The sequence below is a fragment of the Muscardinus avellanarius genome, assembly GCF_963383645.1.
Source record: "Muscardinus avellanarius genome assembly, chromosome: 9".
NCBI lineage: Eukaryota > Metazoa > Chordata > Mammalia > Rodentia > Gliridae > Muscardinus > Muscardinus avellanarius.
This window is the reverse complement of record NC_137795.1, coordinates 55757771-55778819: the sequence shown is the minus strand read 5'-3', so window position 1 is coordinate 55778819 and position 21049 is coordinate 55757771. Positions and strand designations below refer to the sequence as shown.

The window sequence follows — 21049 nt, the reverse complement described above, 5'->3', positions numbered from 1 at the left end:
ATTTTTAGCTTTATTTGAGAGAATCATGAGTTTTCCGTAGGGGTCTTAAGCCAACCCACGCTCGCATTATATTTAACCTCAATCTCAGAACATTTTTATTTATTTATTTATTTTTGGTCCTGAGGATGGAACCCAGGGGCATTCTACCTTCGAGATATAACCCCAGGCCTATTTTTTATTCTTTATTTTGAAACAGGGTCTCACTGAGTTGCAGAGGGCCTCACTAAGTAGTAGCTGAGGCTGTCCACAAACTGCGATCCTCCTGTCTCGGCCTCCTGAATGCTGAGATTACAAGTGTGTGCCACCATGCTTGGCTCCCAGAATATTTTTAAACATGACCCAATTTTAAAATTTTATTTAAAGCAGAAAGCATTTCAAAATAAAACAGAAAACTTAAATATGTCTCATTTGCAACATAAAATAACAGTGCTTATTTTTTCTTGAGCCATCAAAATAAATATGGCTAATCCCATCAGATAATTTTTTCCAAAAAGTTATTTAGGGAGAGCTGGAGGTAAAAAAAAAATTAACATTACCCAAATTATCTAATTATTCTTCGTTTTTTAAATTTTTGGAAAATACATAAAACCAATGAATTGTTACACGCTGCTTTTAAAAGGGCATCTGATGTCAGTTGCTTAGTAAATTGGGAATTATATCCCCTCAAAAATTAAGACACTATTACAAAAGAGAAATTTATAACATTCTATTTTAATTAAAACTTTGTCAGCAAGATTACAATGTACCAAACAATATAGTATAGTTTCTCAAGGAGATTCTTAGAATTCATTGGTTTTCAGCACACTCATCTTCCTTCTTTGTCTGTCCTTCTGCAAAGAACTCATCCTTACAAACTGTATCTGTTCTAGGTAAAAGATCAGGACATAGCTAGGAATTTCATATGAATATTCTCTCCAACTCTTTGCCTCCAAAAAAGAAGAAAGGATGTAATTCAAAACACTAACCTTATGGTTTGGTTATTTGACTGACCCTTGAATATGGCCTATGTGATCTCCTGGGCTTTGGTGTGACTATAGAATTAAGTAGAAGCTGATATCAAATCCAAAAGTGGATTTCTGAATACTAAATGAGTATCTTTTCAGTATGTCTGCATCTAAATAGATCAGTTTTATCAGTGAATAAAATAAAACTTTCCTAACATAAATTTGTGCTGGGATAGAAGTGATAGAAATATACTGGATGGGGTATTCAGTTTTTGTCTTCAATAAAAGGTCATCTTGCTCAGCGTTCAACCAATTCAAATAAATTAAGTAGTTCTTAAACAAATTCTTACAGTGAACATATGCACCAGATAATGGGTGACTGAGTGGTTTAACACAATTTAATTCTCCATATGTGAATTATTTTCCACAGATTTACTACTGGAAAATATGATGTTAGTAAATGTTAGAAAACATACTTTCTTATAATCATGTGAAATAAAATCATTTGAGAAATATCATGGAACATGCTTTGTTACATATAAATAATTAGCCAAGTTTATCTGAAAAATTGAACTTTCCACTGTAGGAAAGAGATGAGTCTCCTCGTTCTGACTTTTCAAATGAAATACTATGCTCACCACTCATTGTTATTTAATAAATAGTTGATGTTGGACTGACTGAAAAAAAGAGACCTGCCTGTAAAGGAGTCTCATAAATAATTATGACATAGAATCAAAAGCAAAATTTTGATCTCTGGATTACTAGCTCATAACTCCAAACACTAAAAACAAAAAAAAAGTGAATTTTAAATGTAAATTCTAAGTTTGTACTGACATCACCACACACAGAAATGAGTGTTCAATCCCAATGTGTATTTGAATTAACTGTATTTATCCATGTTAAGATATTTAGTTGCCTTATATAATAGTTACATTTAATTTGTCCTTATTTTTCCAAAGAGAAATAAAACTTAAATTTGTGTTTTATGTACTTTGTAAATTGTATGCACCTTTTTTTTTTTTTGCCAAATCCTATTTGGCAAAATAAGGATCAGGCAGCAAAAACTAAGGGAAAAAATTAGAGCTACAATTTTCCACAAATTTACTTAGAGCCTTGACCTTAGAGCCAGATGTGTACTTAAGTCTGGCATTTGCGACTATTAATGGTAGAGTTACTCAATCTCTTTTATAAATGTTAGTACTCAGACTTTTAGTCAAAAGAGGTAAAGAGTCTTCTATATCTCAAATTTAAAGATTAATTATCAAGGTAACCCTTTTTTCTATACACAGTTTGAATCACTAACCTTTTTATCTGAGGTATGTACCCTACCTAATACTCATACAGCAGACTGCCATGCAATTGATTCACTGCCCTGTGTTTTTAATTTTTTAATATATTTTGGTGCATTATAGTTTCACATCATAATGTAGATTATATTGACAATGGCATATATATACACAGTACTTGGCGCCCCTCCCCAACCTCCTCATTTTTTTTCCTTCCTTCTCGATACCAAGTGTCCAGGTTAACAATGTTATATTCACATATATAGCCATAGTCCCAAGTAATACTCCCATTAATTAACCTCAGCCTTCTTCCCCCTTACCTTTCTTCCCTGGCTCCGATGAAGTTTCTCTTTCATTATGTGGAGTTCCTCTGGTATCCCAAATACTCCCTAGTCTGAGCATAATAGAGAAAACATAACACTTCTCTTTTTGTGCTTGTCTAATCTTACTTAACATAATGTTCTCCAGGTTTTTCCATCTTCTTACAAATGGCATAATTTTGTTTTGCTTTATTGCTGAGTAGAATTCCATTGTGTGTATTTCCCATAAATTTGCAATCCATTCATCTGTTGATGGAGACCTAGGTTGGTTCCATATTTTGGCTATTACAAATTGTGCTCCTATGAACATGGGTATGCATATATTACTGTAATTCTCTGATTTCAACCCCTTTGTAAAGATACCCAAGAGTGGTATAGCCAGATCATATGGTGGATCTCTTCCCAGTTTTCTAAGGAATCTCCTCCACACTGATCTCCATAGCAGCTGAAGTTAGTTTGCCATCTCACCAACAATATAGAAGAGTTTCTATTTCCCCACATCCTCACCAGCATTTGTTGTTATTTGATTTCTTCATGCTTGCCACTCTGATTGGGGTTATATGGAGTCTCAGTGTCGTTTTGATTTAGATCTCCCTGATTGCTAATGGTATTGAACATTTTTTCATGTATCTGTTGGCCATTTGTATCTATTCTTTTGTGAAATGTCTGTTCAGTTTAGTTGCCCATTTCTTGATCAGGTTATTTGTTTTGCTAGTGTAGAGTCTTTTAAGCTTATATTCTGGATATCAGCCTTCTATCAGGGGAATAGCTGGTAAAGATCTTCTCTCATTCTGTAGACTTTCTCTTTAGATTCTTCATGATTTCCTGTAATGAGAAAAAACTTTTTAGTGTGATGCCATCCCAGCTATTAATTCTTGTTTCAACTACTATGTTTTAATTAAAGCATGTTGAGACATCAGAGAAAAAGACAATACCTGCTCATTCTCAACATTGACTTTCATGTGACATTGGCTTCTAACTGCACCCTGAAGCACAAGATTGGGAAAATAAACTAGAATCAGGAGAGGACAGGCCAGATTTACAGAAGAATTAATTGGCCATTTGAATTGTGGAATCGTATAGGAACTGAAAAAAAAAAAAAAACCACAAAACAAACAACAACAACAAAAAAGCAAGCAAAGATTAAGTAAGGCAACTTCTGTCAGATGGTGCAAAGATATATTTGGTGGGTGTATGTGTTGTGTTTTGTTTTAATGAAAGCATTATATTTTTAAAATATGCTTTGGTTAATTTATATGTGATGACTTAAAGAATGTATTAACGTTGAAAGAAGTTACAGATAGAGAACCGGTTAAGCTGCTATTGCAATAATTTTTGTGTCCAATGTAGCTGGCAAACAGAAAAAAAAAATTCTGTTCAAGTGATTATTATATGTAAAATAACCATAACAATGTTTAGCTCATGAGATTTAAAATATGAGCCATATTATTATAATTATATAACTAATTAATTAATAATTTAGGGTGCTGGTATAATTTTATGAGTCATTTGAAACTAATTGTATAACAAATTGGAAAAGCTAGAATGTAGCCCAGAATATAATATAGATTACCTCATTTGCTATTTTATGTTTATTTTTACATTTACTTCTCTGAATTTTTTGTTGTATTTTTAAGAAATAAAATATTTTCAAGTAATATTTACAAAACCACACATTCCTATGTGCCAGGAACTAGGTACATTCCAGAAATAGTTTAGAGCTAAACCTACACAAATAACTGAAATCACCATATTTTTACTCTAGTGAACAATGTACGTATATATACGGCACTGTGTTTTACAAAGAAAGCCTAATATAATGTCTCTTAGAAGGTCTGAGAAGGTCCGAGAATTCACAGTAGAGGCTTGTCCTGAATACTAAAAAGTGAATCTACTCACCTAGGCAGGTGAGAGTGGAAATTGTAAGTGCATTTGGGGGACAAAGAGAATTCTAAATTGTGGGACTTTCAATGAAATGCCATGGAGGTCATTGAAAATAATTGTATGTGTGTGCATTTGTGTATTTGTGTACTATATACATGGGTAAACACACCACACCACACCACACCAACATGTATATGTACTCTATTGGTAAGTGAGAAAAAGAGTGTGGAAAACATTAAAGAGCACATACCACATGGATAGTGACATCTCTACACAGGATTTAAGGCCTTGAGTTTGGGGTAAAATAATGTTATTTTGAACAAGTTTGAGGTCCATCTGATTCCTTCTCTTCTGTATGTGGCTCAGTTTTTCTACATTAATTCCAAATATATTCTTTAAGTATTAAATTTTATAATTATTACTTCTTTCAGATTAGATTTTCCTGTAGACAATAATCTTTCAATCTGTAGAATCAAGTGTGTTTTCAAGGTTCTTGTCTCTTTCAAATATAATTTGATTTTATTATTATGTAGTTTGAATTTTACCAGCCATAGTTAATTCTGTTTCCTACATCAAGTATTTTTCTTTCCTACTCTGTTCATTCGCCTTTTGGTAGCTATTTACCTCTTTCTGACAATCACAAAGTGAGATTGAGGACTTCGATGCTTGTGATTGTAGTTTTGACTTGAAAGAACACTCCAAACATTTTCTTTTGGGAACATCCTCTGCTTCCTTTTTCCATATTTTTATGATTGGTATGTTTCCTGTGATGCCCCATTAGAGATATTTTGTCAAACAGTCAGGGGTTCACGCTTGCCATCAGTCTACTTTACCTATATCTTATCCTTGAGTAGAAAAAAATAATGCATACACAATAAATATTCTGTCAGTGTGTGTGAGATGAGAACAGGCCCTAACATCCACGTGTTTGTCATGATAATGACAGTGATGTCCTTGTATTTTAGCTCCACCCCCACTTTTTGTGGGTGTTTTCCAATAATATTATAACCATATAAACTTCCAGAGTTTGTTTCCAAATTAAAGCATTTGTAAATGAAACATTTATGATTTGTTTTCTCTGTGTTTACTAATTCCATTATACCCAGAATGTATGGCGACATGTATGATATCTCAGCATCTTGTTTCAAAATGTTTCAAGCTCCACTTTATTTGATAGACTTTAATAATTTGATTTTCCATTAGTATTTTCCCTCTCTTCATTTAACGTGTATATTTTCCTCTCTGGTTACTTTTTTTCTATTTTTTTTTCTTTTTGCATGAGATTCAAGGGAAAAAGATATAATAAAAACACTCTCTGTCATCTTTCAGTGGTAGAAAGTACATTTCTGTTGTAGAATTATTAGTTGGAGGCATTGTATCACATCACTTGTTGGAATAAACCTGGAGAGTTATTAGAAGATAGTCACAATAATTCAGGAGAGGTATCATAGGGGTTAAACTAAGACAGAGGCAATGAATACATAAGCAAAAAAAGACAAGGAGAAAATTACTGTGTTAAGCAAGACTGGTGTGATAGATTGGGTCTGTGAATGATGAAGAGACTTTGGTTTGCATGAGTCTTTGGATGAGTGATACTTGTAAACCAACTTAAAACATACAGAAAGTTGATGATGTCAGGAATGGGAATAGAAAAGGGAATGAGCCCTAAGTCATGCAGACTCTGAGATGTTTGTGTAACATATAAATATAGGTTTCTAGTGGGCCTTTGTTTGGCCTTAGAGGGAAATGTGTCTTAGAAGACATACATTTGAGAAATGTCAAAATACTGCTAGTGGTGAAAGCCACAATTATAGATAAGATTGTCCACAGAGTTATTACTGTGGCTCAGATAAGTAGAAGAGCAAATAACATGATATAAATATTTGAGAGGCTACTAATTAAATTATGGGATAATAAAAGGTAACCAAACTTTTCAACAATCAGAACTTAACATTCTCCAAAATATCCCAGGATAATATGGAGAAAAGCGGGCAGAGCCTGACCTCTGGTTTCAGGTAGAAATGGATATCTTGGCTTTCTATCGTATATTATCTGTTAGATAGCGTATTCCAATAGTCTATCTGAATCAATTTTCTTATGAAAACAAATGTAGGAATGACAATTCCCACTTCACAGTGTTGTTAGGCACAAGTGTATATTCTTATATATCATTCAACAGTTTCTGCATATAAGAGACACAATGTTTTTCTCTTTAATTTTTCATTTTTTCTGTCATAAGATCTTTATTACTGTCCTCTGCATTGAATGCTCTGCCATATCTCTACTCTTGGTGAAAGTCCTATATTCCCATGTTATGTAAGGCCAGCTTTAATTGCCATGCTCCTTCTCTGGAGATGATCAATTTCTTCTTATGACATTAATATTTGCCTTCTATTTGTTTCTACAACTCTTGTTATCCTTTTCATTGTTGTTGTTGATTTAGTTTTGGATTCTCCAAGGAAATTTTTCTTTCCTCTCGTCAATGTTCTATTGCTTTTCGTGCTCCACATACTTCTTAGCTAATGTGGATATATTTTACATATTAAGGGATGAGTGTGTATTTGTTGAATTTATAGGTGAATGATCATTAACGATAAAAGTCTGAGTCATCCAATTAGGTTTCTAACAACTTACTTTCCAGAATATTTACTCATTATAAAAAAAAGAAAATAGATTTATATCATAGATATTCTTGCTCTTGATGTTTTATAAGCACACCTAAAGGAAAACACATTGTTCCCTCTGACAACACGTTTCAGGATATTTGTCTTCTGTGTGGGGTCTGAATGTATAGTCACTGTGCCTGTACTGAGAATGGACCTTTACTTGGCCAAAGCTCAAGTATAGGCATTGCATAACTTTATCAGAGAGTCTAAGCAAAAAAAGATGGCTATTAACATAAATTACAAGTAAAAAGCATCTGGTAGAGGAGATTCACATCATAAATTTAATGGAATGAGTCATTAGAGATCAGATCACCAGAAAATATAAAGAGAAAAGTTATAGGCAGAGGTGGTAGGACTGCATTTTATAGACTGACTGCTGTAGCCACTGGCACATGATGGGGAGGGTAGTTAAGTCAGAAGTTAGCTTCTGAACACAATGAGTTATCTTCATGCATATTTTGAAGGCATAATACTTTGGAAATTTGGAGTTAGGTTATTCTAAATATATTCAAGCAATACTTAAACTTTTTAAACTGAGAGCATATACTCAGCATCACCAAATAAATAAAATATAGACAGCTACTAATGTCGATTCTATGTATGCAATGATGAGACTGGCCAAAAATGATAAGAATAGAGTTCATCATTCATATAGCATATATGAAAGCAGTACTTGCCAAACATTGGTTTGGGGAAAGGGACTATCAGTGTGGTGAAATTCTAAAACCTGGAACTTGGTGATATCAGAAAAGTAAAAAGAAAATAATATGACTTTTTCTATTATGTAATTAACTCATCCATAAAAATATTATTTTTTTTACTTTTTCTGTTAATTTCATTAGTAAAATAAAATGCCTCCTTGTTTTTGCATAAACTCATAATGAAAGCAATATGCTTGTTTTTTCTTTTTGTTTTGTTCTTATAATGGAAGAAACAGTTGTGAACTTCGCCTCTATTTTAATTCTAGAATGTTTTTTTTTTGTTTGAACAATTAAAAACTCTCTAGGAAGCAATAAAATGTAGGATCAAAATTTATTCAACCTTACTAAATATTCCAATATTTACAAATATCTAGATGTAGTTATCCTTTCATCAAAATGTTTTGGCATCTTCTAGACCCTGCCTTTGACTATTTTAAATGAACTGTTTGACTGTTCTATGAACTGTTCTATGTTCAAGTTATGGCCAAAGGGCATAAGCCTAAAGCCACCAATGAATATAGGCAATTTATTTGAGTTTAGCAACTGGTGGGGTCCTATTATTTTTCATGCTATAAAAGTTGGGAGAGGAAGAGAGAGAGAAAAAGAGAGTCAATAGAAATCAGAAATATCAAGAACAGAATGGCCATTGTTTGGATTTGAAGGTCAAGTATACAGAAGTTCTCCATCCTACTTATAAAAAGTCTACTTCTGGGCAGTCTTGCATAATGAAAACCAGTATTCATTGAACTGTCATTTTGAGAATCTGCCCCGGTCATTGTAATGTAATCATCTGTGTAAATTTCTGTTTATCCTAAAGATAATCAGAACACCACAGGAACTATACAATTTTATTATATAGAGGTGAATTTGTGGTGAATGTATGGTTTTGATGTAAATTTTCTCATCTTTTTCATGTAGAAAAATAAATATATATGAAGATTAGTTTATAAGGTAATTTTTAATATTTTAAATAATGTGTTGATAGTGCTTGCAAGTAATGACAATCTTTTTTTCCATTATCTTGTTTTTTTCTGGTCTTCATTATTTTCTTCAAATGTAACTATAATACAGAGGGGAAAGCAAATTTGCAAACTTACAAATAAGAAAATTAAATTAGAATCGAGTCATTATAAAAGTTTATGGCCTTTCTCCCATGATTATTTGGTAGAATATTCTTTTTGCACATATATGTGGGGGGGGGGGGTTGAACCCAGGGGAATTCTACCTCCAAGCTACATCTCAGCCTTATTTTATTTTTATTTGGAAACAGGAACTCAGTTGCTGAGAGGCTCCCTAAATTGCTCACACTGGCATCAAGCCTCTGATCCTCTTGTCTCAGCCTCCTAAGTACTAGGATCACAGGTGTGTGCCACTATGTCTGGCATAGTAACATTCTGATTACAGAACAAAACAATTATAATTTCTGTTTTTGCTATGTATTATTATGTTAAATACAAATTGACCAAATTCAAAGAGTTTTTAAATTTCATGACATTCAACTCTTTGAAACTTTATCACAAAACAGTGCAACCTATTTATAATTTAGGACACTGCTGCTTGAAATTATGTGAATTTTTTTCCTGACAAACCTCTATATTTTTTAAGTAATTTTATTGGTGCATTGTAACTATACGTCATGGTGAGATCCAACGTAATACAAATATGCATGCATATATCACCTGGTGTATTTCCCTCTGTATCTGCCTCCCTCATCCTGTATATTTAGTGAGATTTGTAGTGATACCTTTATATATGTATAAAACTTTATTGAATCTGTTTTCTTCACCCTTTCCCTCCCTGTCTCTCATACCCAATCCCCTTCCATACTTCCATTAGTCTGTTTGTCTGTCTGTCTGTCTGTCTCTCTCTCTCTCTCCACTTATCTGAAGTGTCCGTTTCTTTTCTTTTTTTTTCTATCTTCTGTAATTGAGAGAAAGTATACAACCCTTGACTTTCTGAGCTTGGCTAATCTTTAGTTTCATTCATTTTTCTATAAATTACTTAATTTTGCTCTTCTTTATGGATGAATAAAGCTCCGTACTTGTGCACATATTTCATTGTTCGTTCTTCTATTGGTGGACACCAGAGTTGGCTCCATAATTTGTTGTGAATTATGCTGCTATCAATATGAGTATGTATGTATCAACATAGTATTCTGACATTAATTCTTTGGGAGTGATTTCAAGATTTGGCATGTAGAGCTGGCATTCAAAAAGACTACAAACCATTTATACCTTTTGCTTATTGCCTACCTTGTCTTATATCATCCCATGCCCATAGTAGTGGTAAGAATATTGAGAACTGTGCACCTAAACTTAGAATATCTTCCATTTTTTCATTAAACAAAATATAAAGATATTAAATCATTTGGTGAATCTAGACTAGTCTTATATAAGACCATATAATTTATTATATAGTGCTTATTCTAAAAAAGCACCTCTGATTATACTGCATTTATATCTCTCTACAGTTGACACAGCAGGACACAGTTAACATCTTAAACAGAGAAAAACTAAATTATATCCAGAGAATCAATACCTTTACAAAAGCTTTGGTTTCCTCAGATTTACCAGAGTCAAAATGATTCCATAGGAATGTGTGTTGTTCTTTAAAATAACATTTGTTGTTGTTTGACTGAAATGAGCATAGGCAAAATGTGAGAAGGTAGAGGAATGTTAAACAACATCTCACATTACTGAATATTTATTTGAATTCCAACACCAGTATATGTCATTGTAAGGTTTAGATAACAGAAACTGAAAAGAAACACCTAAAATCCTGAAGAAGATTCCAACTTAAAGTTATTTAACATCAACTGCAGCTGAATGCATCTACAACTAAGAACAATTGAAATTACAAGTTTAAATCAGGAAAACAGACTTGAAGAAATTGAGAACTAAATTAAAAGATACCTGTCCAATTATATCCCAGGTGCTTTTTTGTCTTAGAAAATGGTAAGATAAGCTGAGCCATTGCAAGTTTACATTGCACTCTGCCACGAGGGTCTCAAAAATACTCTTCCCTGAGTTGTAAAAGTTTATCTAAAGTCCATGTAATTGGAATGAAACGAATGTGAAAGAAATTATGAGAAAAAAATAAGTACATTTAAAGACAGCAAAAAACAACCACTAAACAGGCAAGGATTGTCTTTTTTTAATAAAACAGTTCAGCAGCAAGATTTATAAGCATGGAGTTTGTTTCCAGAGTGTTTTCATATATGACATAAAAAGCTTTATATTACCTGTACATAGGAACCAATAATTTCCCCCAGTTACTTACAAAATTCAGCCTGTAACCTATTTTTTAACTGTACAGATATTCTTATTATTTGAAATAATATAGAAAGTCATTCTTTTCATTATTTAGAATTGAGGACATATAAAATAACAAATAAAATGGTAAGCAGTTTGAGAACTAAGAATATCATGTTCAGCAGTGTATTACATTTTTATTTTTAATATATTTTTTAAAAAACATACTTTTTGTGTGTCATACTGGTTATTGAATCCAGGGACATTCTTCTACCTCTGAGATATGCCAAGCCGTGTTTTATTTTTATCATGAAACTAAGTAGCTGAGGCTGACCACAAACCTGTGTTCTTTCTGCCTCATCCTCCCAAGTACTGATTATAAATATACACCACCACACTCAGCTAAATATCATACTTTTATTTTTACTTGTCTCTTTGCCTTGGAGAATTACCAATTTTAACATGTTAGCAACCCTTGTGAAGTAGGTTAAAAAGTATCGTTTCCATTTTATCCCATTGAACATTAATTTTCTGTCTGGATGAGAAGATCAAACATAATATCCTCTACTATCTAAACAGGTAATCTTTGAGTCTTTGCCATGCAAACTATTATTGCATTATCTAATTTCACCTTCATAATATTTCTTTTCTTAAAATTTTATTGGTGCGCTGTAGTTCACACATCTTAATGGTATAGGCATGCATGTACACATCACTCATTTAGCCCTTCCCCGATTCATGCCCCATTCTTTGTCCCCTTCCTGCTTCTCATGTTGGCTTAGTGATTGACTTTCATATGTTTGTTAATGTATATCAGTGTATATTAGAAAATTTCCCTCTTCCCACTCTCATCCCCCTTAGTTAGGTCACCTTATTTGCTCATCTATAGTTTCTTTTCCTCATCTAGAGTTCTGCCTATGACTCTTTTTCTAATTAGCTTCCACATATTAGAGAGAGCATCTGAGTTTTTCCTTTTTGTAACTGACTAATCAGTTAGCATAATGTTCTCCAGTTCCATCCATTTCCCTGTATATTATGTAATTTTGTTCTTTATGGATGAATAAAATTCCTTTGTGTACATATCCCATAGTTTTGTAATTCATTCATCTGTAGATGGGCATCTTTGCTGGTTTCATAGTTTGGCAATGGTGAATTTTGCAGCTATGAACATAGATATACATGTATTAGTTTGGTAGTTTGATTTCCTTTCTTTTGGGTAGATACCCAGAAGTGGTATTGCTGGATCACATGGCAAATTCATTCTCATTCTTCTGAGAATCTTACACACTGTTTTCCACAGTGGTTGCACTGATTTGCAAACCCACCAACAATGTATTAGAGTTCCCACTTCCCCACATCCTTGCCAGCATTTGTTGTTGTTTGTGTTTTGAATGATTACCATTCTAGTGGAGTTAGGCGAAATCTTAGTGTATTTTTGATTTGCAACTCTCTGATTGCTAATAATGTCAAACTTTTAAAAATAAATATATTGGCCATTTGAATTTATTCCTTTGTGAATAGTCTATTAAGTTCATTTGCTCATTTTCTGATTGGGTTATTTTTTTTTTAGCTGTGAGTCTTTTTAGTTCCCTGTATAGTATACATATTATTCTTCTATTGGAGGAAAAGTTGGTAAAATTTTTTGCCTATTCACTCAGCTTTCTGCTGAGGTTCTTGATGGTTTTCTTTGTTGTACAGACTTTTGAAGATATATTATCTTCAAAATGCTCTTTTCCTGCTTTAGATTTGGAAGAAATTGTGAAGGGCACCCATTTGATAAAGAGATCTTAAATGGCTAGTCAATGCCTTAACATATCCAAAGATGTAGCCCCTGCCTCTGGTGGCAATGCCTTTCCATCCACAAAGTACCTAACATTTTAGTCATATATTGACTCTATAAGCACTGATTATCTGCAATCATTAGAATATTGGTGAAAAGAATGCTATTTAAATATAGATGTCATATAATATATTTTCTACTGTCTCTCTGGGAACTAATACCTCATTTATTTCAGCCATGATTCACTTTGAATGTCCCTTCTTTTCTTCCTTCCTTCCCTTTTTTCTTCCTTTCTTTTCTTCTTATTTCATTTTTCTTCTTCCCTTCTTTCCTTGGTTCCTTCATTTATTAGGAGAAGAGAAGGACAGGGTGTGAGACCAGTCAAGAATAATACTGAAGAAACCTTATGAAGAATCAAAAGTATAAAAAAAACAAAATAAAATAAAGCATGTACCTTTAAAAAATTTGTTTAGAAATTTTGTAATCTTGTCAGTAAGATAAGTAAACATATAGGTAGATATAAATTCAGTTTCATGTTTGCTAGCCTGGTAATATGAAAATAAAACATATTAATTATAGATGATGAGCTATTAATTATATTTTTCTTGAACCTGAGCAAATGTTAATGCTGGTAGATAAGTCATTTATATGAATGATTGCAGCAACTGATAGCTTGTGAAGTTATGAGAGTCTTTGAGTACACAGCAGTAGCAAGGAGTTCTATGAAAGTTTCTGAAGGGTGCATTTGAGTGAGCTTTTCAGAGTTATTTTTCAAGATGCCATATAATTGTAGAAGTCAGGAATGATGGCATTAAAGGCCAAAAAGTGGACCAATAGAGAGTATATTTCTTGCATGATAGAGAACATGAAGAGGAGAACAGGGATAGGGTCTGAGGTTGAATGTTACAGACCTGACATTTAATACTTAGAAATATATCTTCTATTGAAATCATATCTTTGATAATAAGATGTGTAAGGCAGTAGAAGAGCAAAATAATCCATCATGTGAATAGTGCATGTTTCCTGAGAGAAGGCTAAAGACAGGGGAAAAGCTTTTATTGCTGCTAAACAAATACTTATTTCCTAAAAGCCATTTTTTTCCCCAGAAAAGCCTCAACTCTTTACCTCCAAAATACTTCAGAGGTTTTATGTGGTGCAGCTCCTGATTTTAATGGTCAAAAAGATACATTAAAATATCTCAATTAATACAGCTTTCAAATAATGTAGGAGGTTGGTTTGTGTTTCCTCTCCATTCCCTCTGCCTTGGTCTCCCTACTTACCCTTCTATCTAATGGCTTTAAACAAAACCACTTAAACAGGTTTTTTTTTTTTGTAAAATTAAAGGGATTTATATGTAATATTGACCTTTCTAATCCATTACTACTTTTTTAAAATAAAATTTTATTGGTGCATTGTAGTTATACACTTTAATGGGATAAAAATACTTGTGGATATATAAATGTACACATCCCCCAATTTAGCCCTTACCCAATCCCCATCCCATTCCCTCCCTCTCCCTTCTTTCCATGCTTGGTTTAGTGATTGACTTTGAATGATTGTTTAAGTACATCATGTACTTTAAAGAGTTTCCCTCTAACCCCCTCCCATCCCCTCATTAGGTCACCTTAATTGCTCCTCTATAGGATCTCCTTCTTCATCTAGAGTTCCTCTTGTTACCCATTTCTCCCTAGCTTCTGCATATTAGGGAAAGCATCTGATTTCTTAATTTTTTGTAATATTTCCCTGTAAAAGCCAAAATTTTGCTCTCCTTTATGGCTGGGTAAAGTTCCATTGTGTATATATCCCATAAATTTGTAATCCACTTATCTATTGAAGGACATCTTGGCTGGATCCATAGTATGGCAATGATAAATTGTGCAGCTATGACCATAGATACTCATACATTAGTTTGATAGTTTGGTTTTCATTCCATTAGTACTTTTTAAAGAGATACCATTAGAGCAGATTGTGTGGATAAGTTATTTTTCTCTCTTTTTTCTTTAAATATGTGCTGTCTTGAGAGTGAAATTAGCAGAGTCATAAGTAAAGTTCCCATTTTCATGAAATGTATAACTCCAGTTCCTATATATTTCTCAGTTTCATGAAGAATAATACTGACTGATAAGGACAGCAGGCAAGAGTGGAATTACCATATACTAGACGCCTCTGCTCACCTACGACCTCACATTAACACCCAATGTCTCCCCTTTGTTTCCTTGCAGAAATGTTGGAATCCAACAATGTAATCACTTTCAATGGCTTGGCCAATAGCTCCAGTTATCATACCTTCCTTTTGGATGAGGAACGGAGTAGGCTGTATGTTGGAGCAAAGGATCACATATTTTCATTCAACTTGGTTAATATCAAGGATTTTCAAAAGGTATCTTCACTTTAATATATACACTGTAGTTTGTTCAAAAGATCTTGTTATATAGGATTCTCTAGTTATTTAACAACATAAAAACTTAGAGAAAAAAATGTTTTAAATGAATATCTCATCTTTTCAGATGCTAATAAAATAAACGGCAACTGCAAACCAATCGCTGCAGTAAGCCATAAACATCAGGAAGGAAAACATAGGTCATTATAGGAAACGCTAAAATCCAGGAGTGGTGGCTGCACAAAGCTGTAATCCTAGCACTTGGGAGGCTAAGAGGAGGATTACAGGTTCAAGTTTAGCCTCAGCAACTTAGTGAGGCCCTCATTAAACTAGTAAAACCCTGTTTACAAAATAAAAATAAAATAGGTCTGGGGTACAATTTTCTTGGGTTTAATTCTTCAGTACCAAAAAAAATGGGAGAAAAAAATAACAACTTTAGCTTATTATTCCAAAATTATATACTTTCCCTGCATTTAAAATACCCGAACTATTTAAATATAGCATAACCTACTTGTTATGCACTTGTTAAATATGTTAATAAACACAAAAACCTCTACACTTTCAAGAAATATAAGGTTCATCAATTACCTACAAACAATCTGATGTTCACCCATGTTTTTAGGTGAAATCTTATTGGAATGCAAGTACTATCATTAATTTGTATATTTTCTTTGTGTGTTTTCATGTTACATTAGCAGGTTGAGTAGTTGTGACATAGATAATCTGGCCCACAGTCTAAAAGATTTGCTATCTGGCCTTTTAAACAAAAAATTTGCCAATCCTGATCTGGAAGATCAGTTTTCAAGGCATCAGGTGTTTGCAAATATGGTTACTTAGGCATTACAAGTTTTAATTTTTTTTATTGAGATGCTTTTGGTTTATTCTCATCTTTAAGTATACAGTTTGGAAAAATAAACCTGGATTGACAAATTAGTAGAAATTATGCCTCTGAATTTTCACTCCATATCCTAAATTAAACATTTATTCACAGTGAATTTTTCCAGTCTTAATTTCCTGGGGAATAAAGGTCCTTGAAGAATTATAGTATAACATGCCTTTTGAAATACATATATGTCCAAAAGAACTCATTCTTTACACAATGAATGCAAAATATAAGATGACTAAGAAAAATTCAATATTTTAATTTTAGGAATTTATAACAGTTGAAATTTTCAGTACCATTTTTATAATTTTAAATATATATATATATATATATATATATATATATAGAGAGAGAGAGACAGACAGACAGACAGACAGACAGACAGACAGACAGAGACTTAAAGACAGAGAGAGAGAGAGAGAGAGAGATGGAGGAGTTGATTGACATACATACATAGATATGAGCATAGATCACCTCAAATTATATGTTTAATATATTTAACAGTTTTTGGATAAATATTCTGAATTTGGTTAATATATTACATTTCATCTACAATACAAAATAACCAAAGTATCAGTATAAAAACCTAAAATATACCTGAAACAATCCTGGAGCCATATGTATACCTAGAATGGGTATACAAACATCAGAGTATATATATTGTTTTGTTTTGTTTTGTTTGTGGTACTGGGATGGAACTAAAGGGCATTCTACCTCCAAGCTACACCCCCAGCCCTATTTTTTTATTCTTTATTTTTGAAACAGTCTCACTGAGTTACAAAGGTCCTCACTAAGTAGCTGAAGCTTTCTGCGAACCTAGATCCCCCTGTCTCTGACTCTCAAATGCTGGTATTATAAGCGTGCACCACCAACAAATGGCTTTTATATTGTATATCATATATATTATAGTATCTTCTACCAACTTGATTTTTAATAAATCTGTTTACATTTTGTATGTTCTAATGCTCTTTTAAGTCTATATATAAAAATATTGTTCAGCAACATTTTTTAAACATCTACTCATGATAAACTCTGTAAGAGAGAGCAGGTTGTGTCATGAATAATTCTTGATGACTTTACAAGGTAAAAATAAAATAAAATAAAATAAAAATAAAAATAAAGATAAAATGAGTGAATGTAAAGGTAAATACTAGGCCAATTTCTCTTATAGGCAAAATCTTATTCTCAGCTTTGGAAGAAGAACAGAAAAAAATTACTTGCTTACTAAGTAGACACACTTTTTTCAATGTATACATATTTATTAGAAAAAATAAGAAGGCCAGGGATGTAGCTCAGTAGTATAACTTTTGCCTTAGCATGCAAGAATATGAATAAGAAGAGTTGCTATAAGTTAAAGCATGAAATAATTTTAAAAATTAAATAAAAAACAGATCATGAAACACTTTGAATAGAAGGGTAAGAAACATAGTTTTAATTAACTGAAAAATTTTTGAGCAAGAAAAGAATACAGGATAGATAAAAATTCTTTTTACTAATATTTTAGATAAGGGTGAAACACCAAATAAAGTCCAGATTTTCTCAAACTTAAAACTTAGTAGATTGAAAACTAGGAAGAAACCCTTTGCCTTTTAAGATAAAGAGATATATTTACAAATATCAATATTTTTATGTTTAATGATTTGTGCTTTTGGCATAATTTTAGCTTGGAACCTAGATATGACTGTGAAAATAAAACTTTACTACTCTTTTATAATTGTACTGTAGAGAAATTTACATTTTACCTCTTTCAAGTAAACTTTAGAATAGATCAACTGAACTGGGTGAGGTGACTCATACCAGTAATCCCAGTACTTGTGAGGCTGAGACAGGATAAAAGCAGGTTCAAGGCCAGTGCAGTAATTTAGCAAGGTCCTGTTTTAAAATAAAATATAAAGCAGGCTGGGATGTATCTCAGGGCTAGAGTGCTCTGAGTTCAATCCCCAGTACACACACACACACACACACACACACACACACACACACACACACGTCCCTTTTTATTTTGCAGAGCCAGTATGAAAATTAGAAATGCGAGATGAGACTGTTCAGCAAACTTTTACTCTAAAATTTCAAGAGTCAGGGTAATGCTCACTGTAAGCATTAGCAATTTAGTATTATTGAATGCTTTCATTATGGTACTACCTTGTAAAAGCTTGTGGAACAAGTTAGATGACTTTTTTTTTTTTTAACTGGGGATGGAATCCAGGAACATTCCACTTCTGAGCTACATCCCCAGCCCTAGTTTTTATTCTTTATTTTTGAAATAGTGTCTTACTGAGTTGCAGAGGACCTCGCTAAGTAGCTGATGCAATCCACAAACCACAATCCTCCTGTCTCAGCCTCCCGAATGCTGGGATTAAAAGCATGCACCACCACGCCCAGCTTAGATGACAGTTTTAATTTAGACCTGCAAATATATGTGAAAAAAGCACATTAAAAAAAAAAAACCAAAAGAATACACAAATTAAGAGTACATGCAAACCCAGTAAATTTTAGGCCTTTATATTTGTGGCATAAACTTGAAGCACATTTAGCAAGTGATTTTCTGCAATTTCTATATGTCCTAAAATCTTTATTTATATATCCCTTGTATTTTGGTTTTAAGTTCCTTAAATTGAATAGTACAACCTTTGCCCATATATATTGAATTATACAGAAGTTCACAAATGAATGGTAATCAGTCATTTTGAGGCTAAAACCTTTCCAGCAGACATGTATGATTAACTGCCACTGTCTCTGGGTTCTTCCTTTACATATAACATTTTTTTTTTCTTAAAACTAACTACTATTGCTTGAAGAGAAAGGCGAATAGTGAAAGAATAAGTTGTTCTTCACAGTGCAGATAGGACTCAGTGGAATTTCTCACATGATTAAAAATTTTTGTATAAAATTTAGATGAGAGTATTTGTATTATTACCATGGAGGGAAATGCATCCATCTGCCCAAGCCACCAGTGACATCTTGGCTCATTTACCAATGTCACCATGCTCACGGCATATGTAACCCTTTGGAAAAATGAAGACCAAATACTAGGGATGAAAACACGATTGTTTCTCAACCAGTCCAAATTTAGCCCACAGTGGGAAAGCGATTTCTTTTAGAGCTATTTTTCTTCATTTCTACCATTGTCTTCCAAAAATATGCAGTGTTAATTTTAACCATTTTTCATTTCCAAGAAAGAAAACAAAAATAGAGAGGGAAAGTTTTTGTAAGCTTAGACTTCTTGCCCTTCCATTTCTCATTCTAGCGAATCCCAAGATTTAGATCAGAGAAATAGATACCCGCCACCCCAGTGTTAAAATTTCAAAATCACTATTTCATGATTAATGTTACTTTAGAAGAAGACACACCATGTTCTCTGAAAATTTTCATCTCTTCTCTACTCTCACATCTTCCAAAGATGCTTTCCATCTCCTAATTTGTAAATCAACTCTTTTCATCCTACAATGTTCCTATATATTGACATTGATTTCTCTCATAAGCAACTTTCATATACAGTTAAAGATAATGGGTAGATGGAAAATCTACCGTGCCAATTAATTGATGTCCCTAAAAACTCTACCTGAAAAGTTTCTATCATATAACTTTTTATGTAACTTTTTAATCTTAGTTACCCCAACCGAATCTAAAAGACTATGCAATGTTGGACCTATCAGAGAACTTTATTGACACAAAATCTTTTTTTTCTTCATTCTTAGATTGTGTGGCCAGTATCTTTTACCAGAAGAGATGAATGCAAGTGGGCTGGAAAAGATATTCTGGTAAGCATCAATTTACTAAATTATTTTAGTAATTTCTTAGGTAATTTAATACTTTGTTATTTATTTTATTCAGTATTCTATTAAACATCATTCTTTTTGTGCATTTAATCACTCCAGGAATAAAATAATACTGTTCAATCTTGAGAGCATAGAAAGTTTTGCGTAAAAAACGAACAATTTTCTTAAAGTAAATTTATGGTCTTTTTGGTGATTTATATATGCAAAGCATAATTTAAAAGATACTTTTTGTAGCAGACATACTTATATTAAACAACCTAATACCTCTTTGCAAGATCATTTGTATGTTTCTCTTTCATTACTCTTGCATGGTATGTTTTTATTTCTATGTCAACATGAACAAATTACTCCTTTTGCCTCCTTTTCTTTTATTTCTTTCCTTTTTTCTTCCTCCCTCTAACTCCTTAAAGAAATATTGACTGACAAGTGACTATATGACTGGAATTGTCCTGGGTACTATAGAGTAACAGATGAAAGGTATGCTGCCCCTCTGATGACATTACCATTGTAATCAGATACAGGTCATTTTTTCCTGAGGTAAACTTTGTTAGTTAATTTAAGAGGGCAACTGGTTTGAGGTATAGCCAAGTGCCTCCATGAAACATACATAAAAGTAGTAATAGCCATTTAAATATAAACATTAAAATTAATTACAGAATTATTAAAAGACAATTTTTGTTTTGTCATGTTTTAGAATGACTAAAACAGAAAAGAGCTTATTTTTTTCTTTTAAAATATTTTCATGTAGAAGAAACTTATCCTATGTTTTCTTAAGACATACATCAACCTGTTTATATATATAGATAGATAGATATGTAGATATTTTCAAGGGACAGCTTGATCAATTTGCAGCAGCTGCCTGAAATAATGTTTACATTTAGAAGTATCTGAGAATAGAATCTGGGCTCATGAAAAAAGAATACCTCAATGTAGTATTGGCTTTAGGTAGGGAAAGGTAGATTAAAGATTACAAAGCATAGGTAAATTCCATCCTTGACTTACTTACATATGGAAAATCATATTTAAAATTTGTATAGATATAGATAATATGTTAAGAAATATTTATGGCACTAGTTAAAGATGACAAAGCAGATTTTTTTTTTCAGAAGGACTACTACAGTGGGGTTTTGTAGAATAGAAGTAAAATTGGGCTCTAATCTGAATACAAGGAAACG

General features: G+C 32.7%; 1 protein-coding gene across 1 annotated transcript in view; it reads left to right on the top strand.

Moving 5' to 3' along the window:
• Positions 1-21049, top strand: part of SEMA3A (semaphorin 3A) — a gene marked incomplete at its 3' end in the record, with an annotated part of 211311 nt that overhangs the window by 41822 nt on the left and 148440 nt on the right. Inside the window, exons 2-3 of the mRNA XM_080701418.1 lie at positions 15055-15212; positions 19794-19856. Of these exons, the coding sequence (XP_080557544.1) occupies positions 15055-15212; positions 19794-19856 (221 nt within the window). The remainder of the gene's footprint in view (positions 1-15054; positions 15213-19793; positions 19857-21049) is intronic.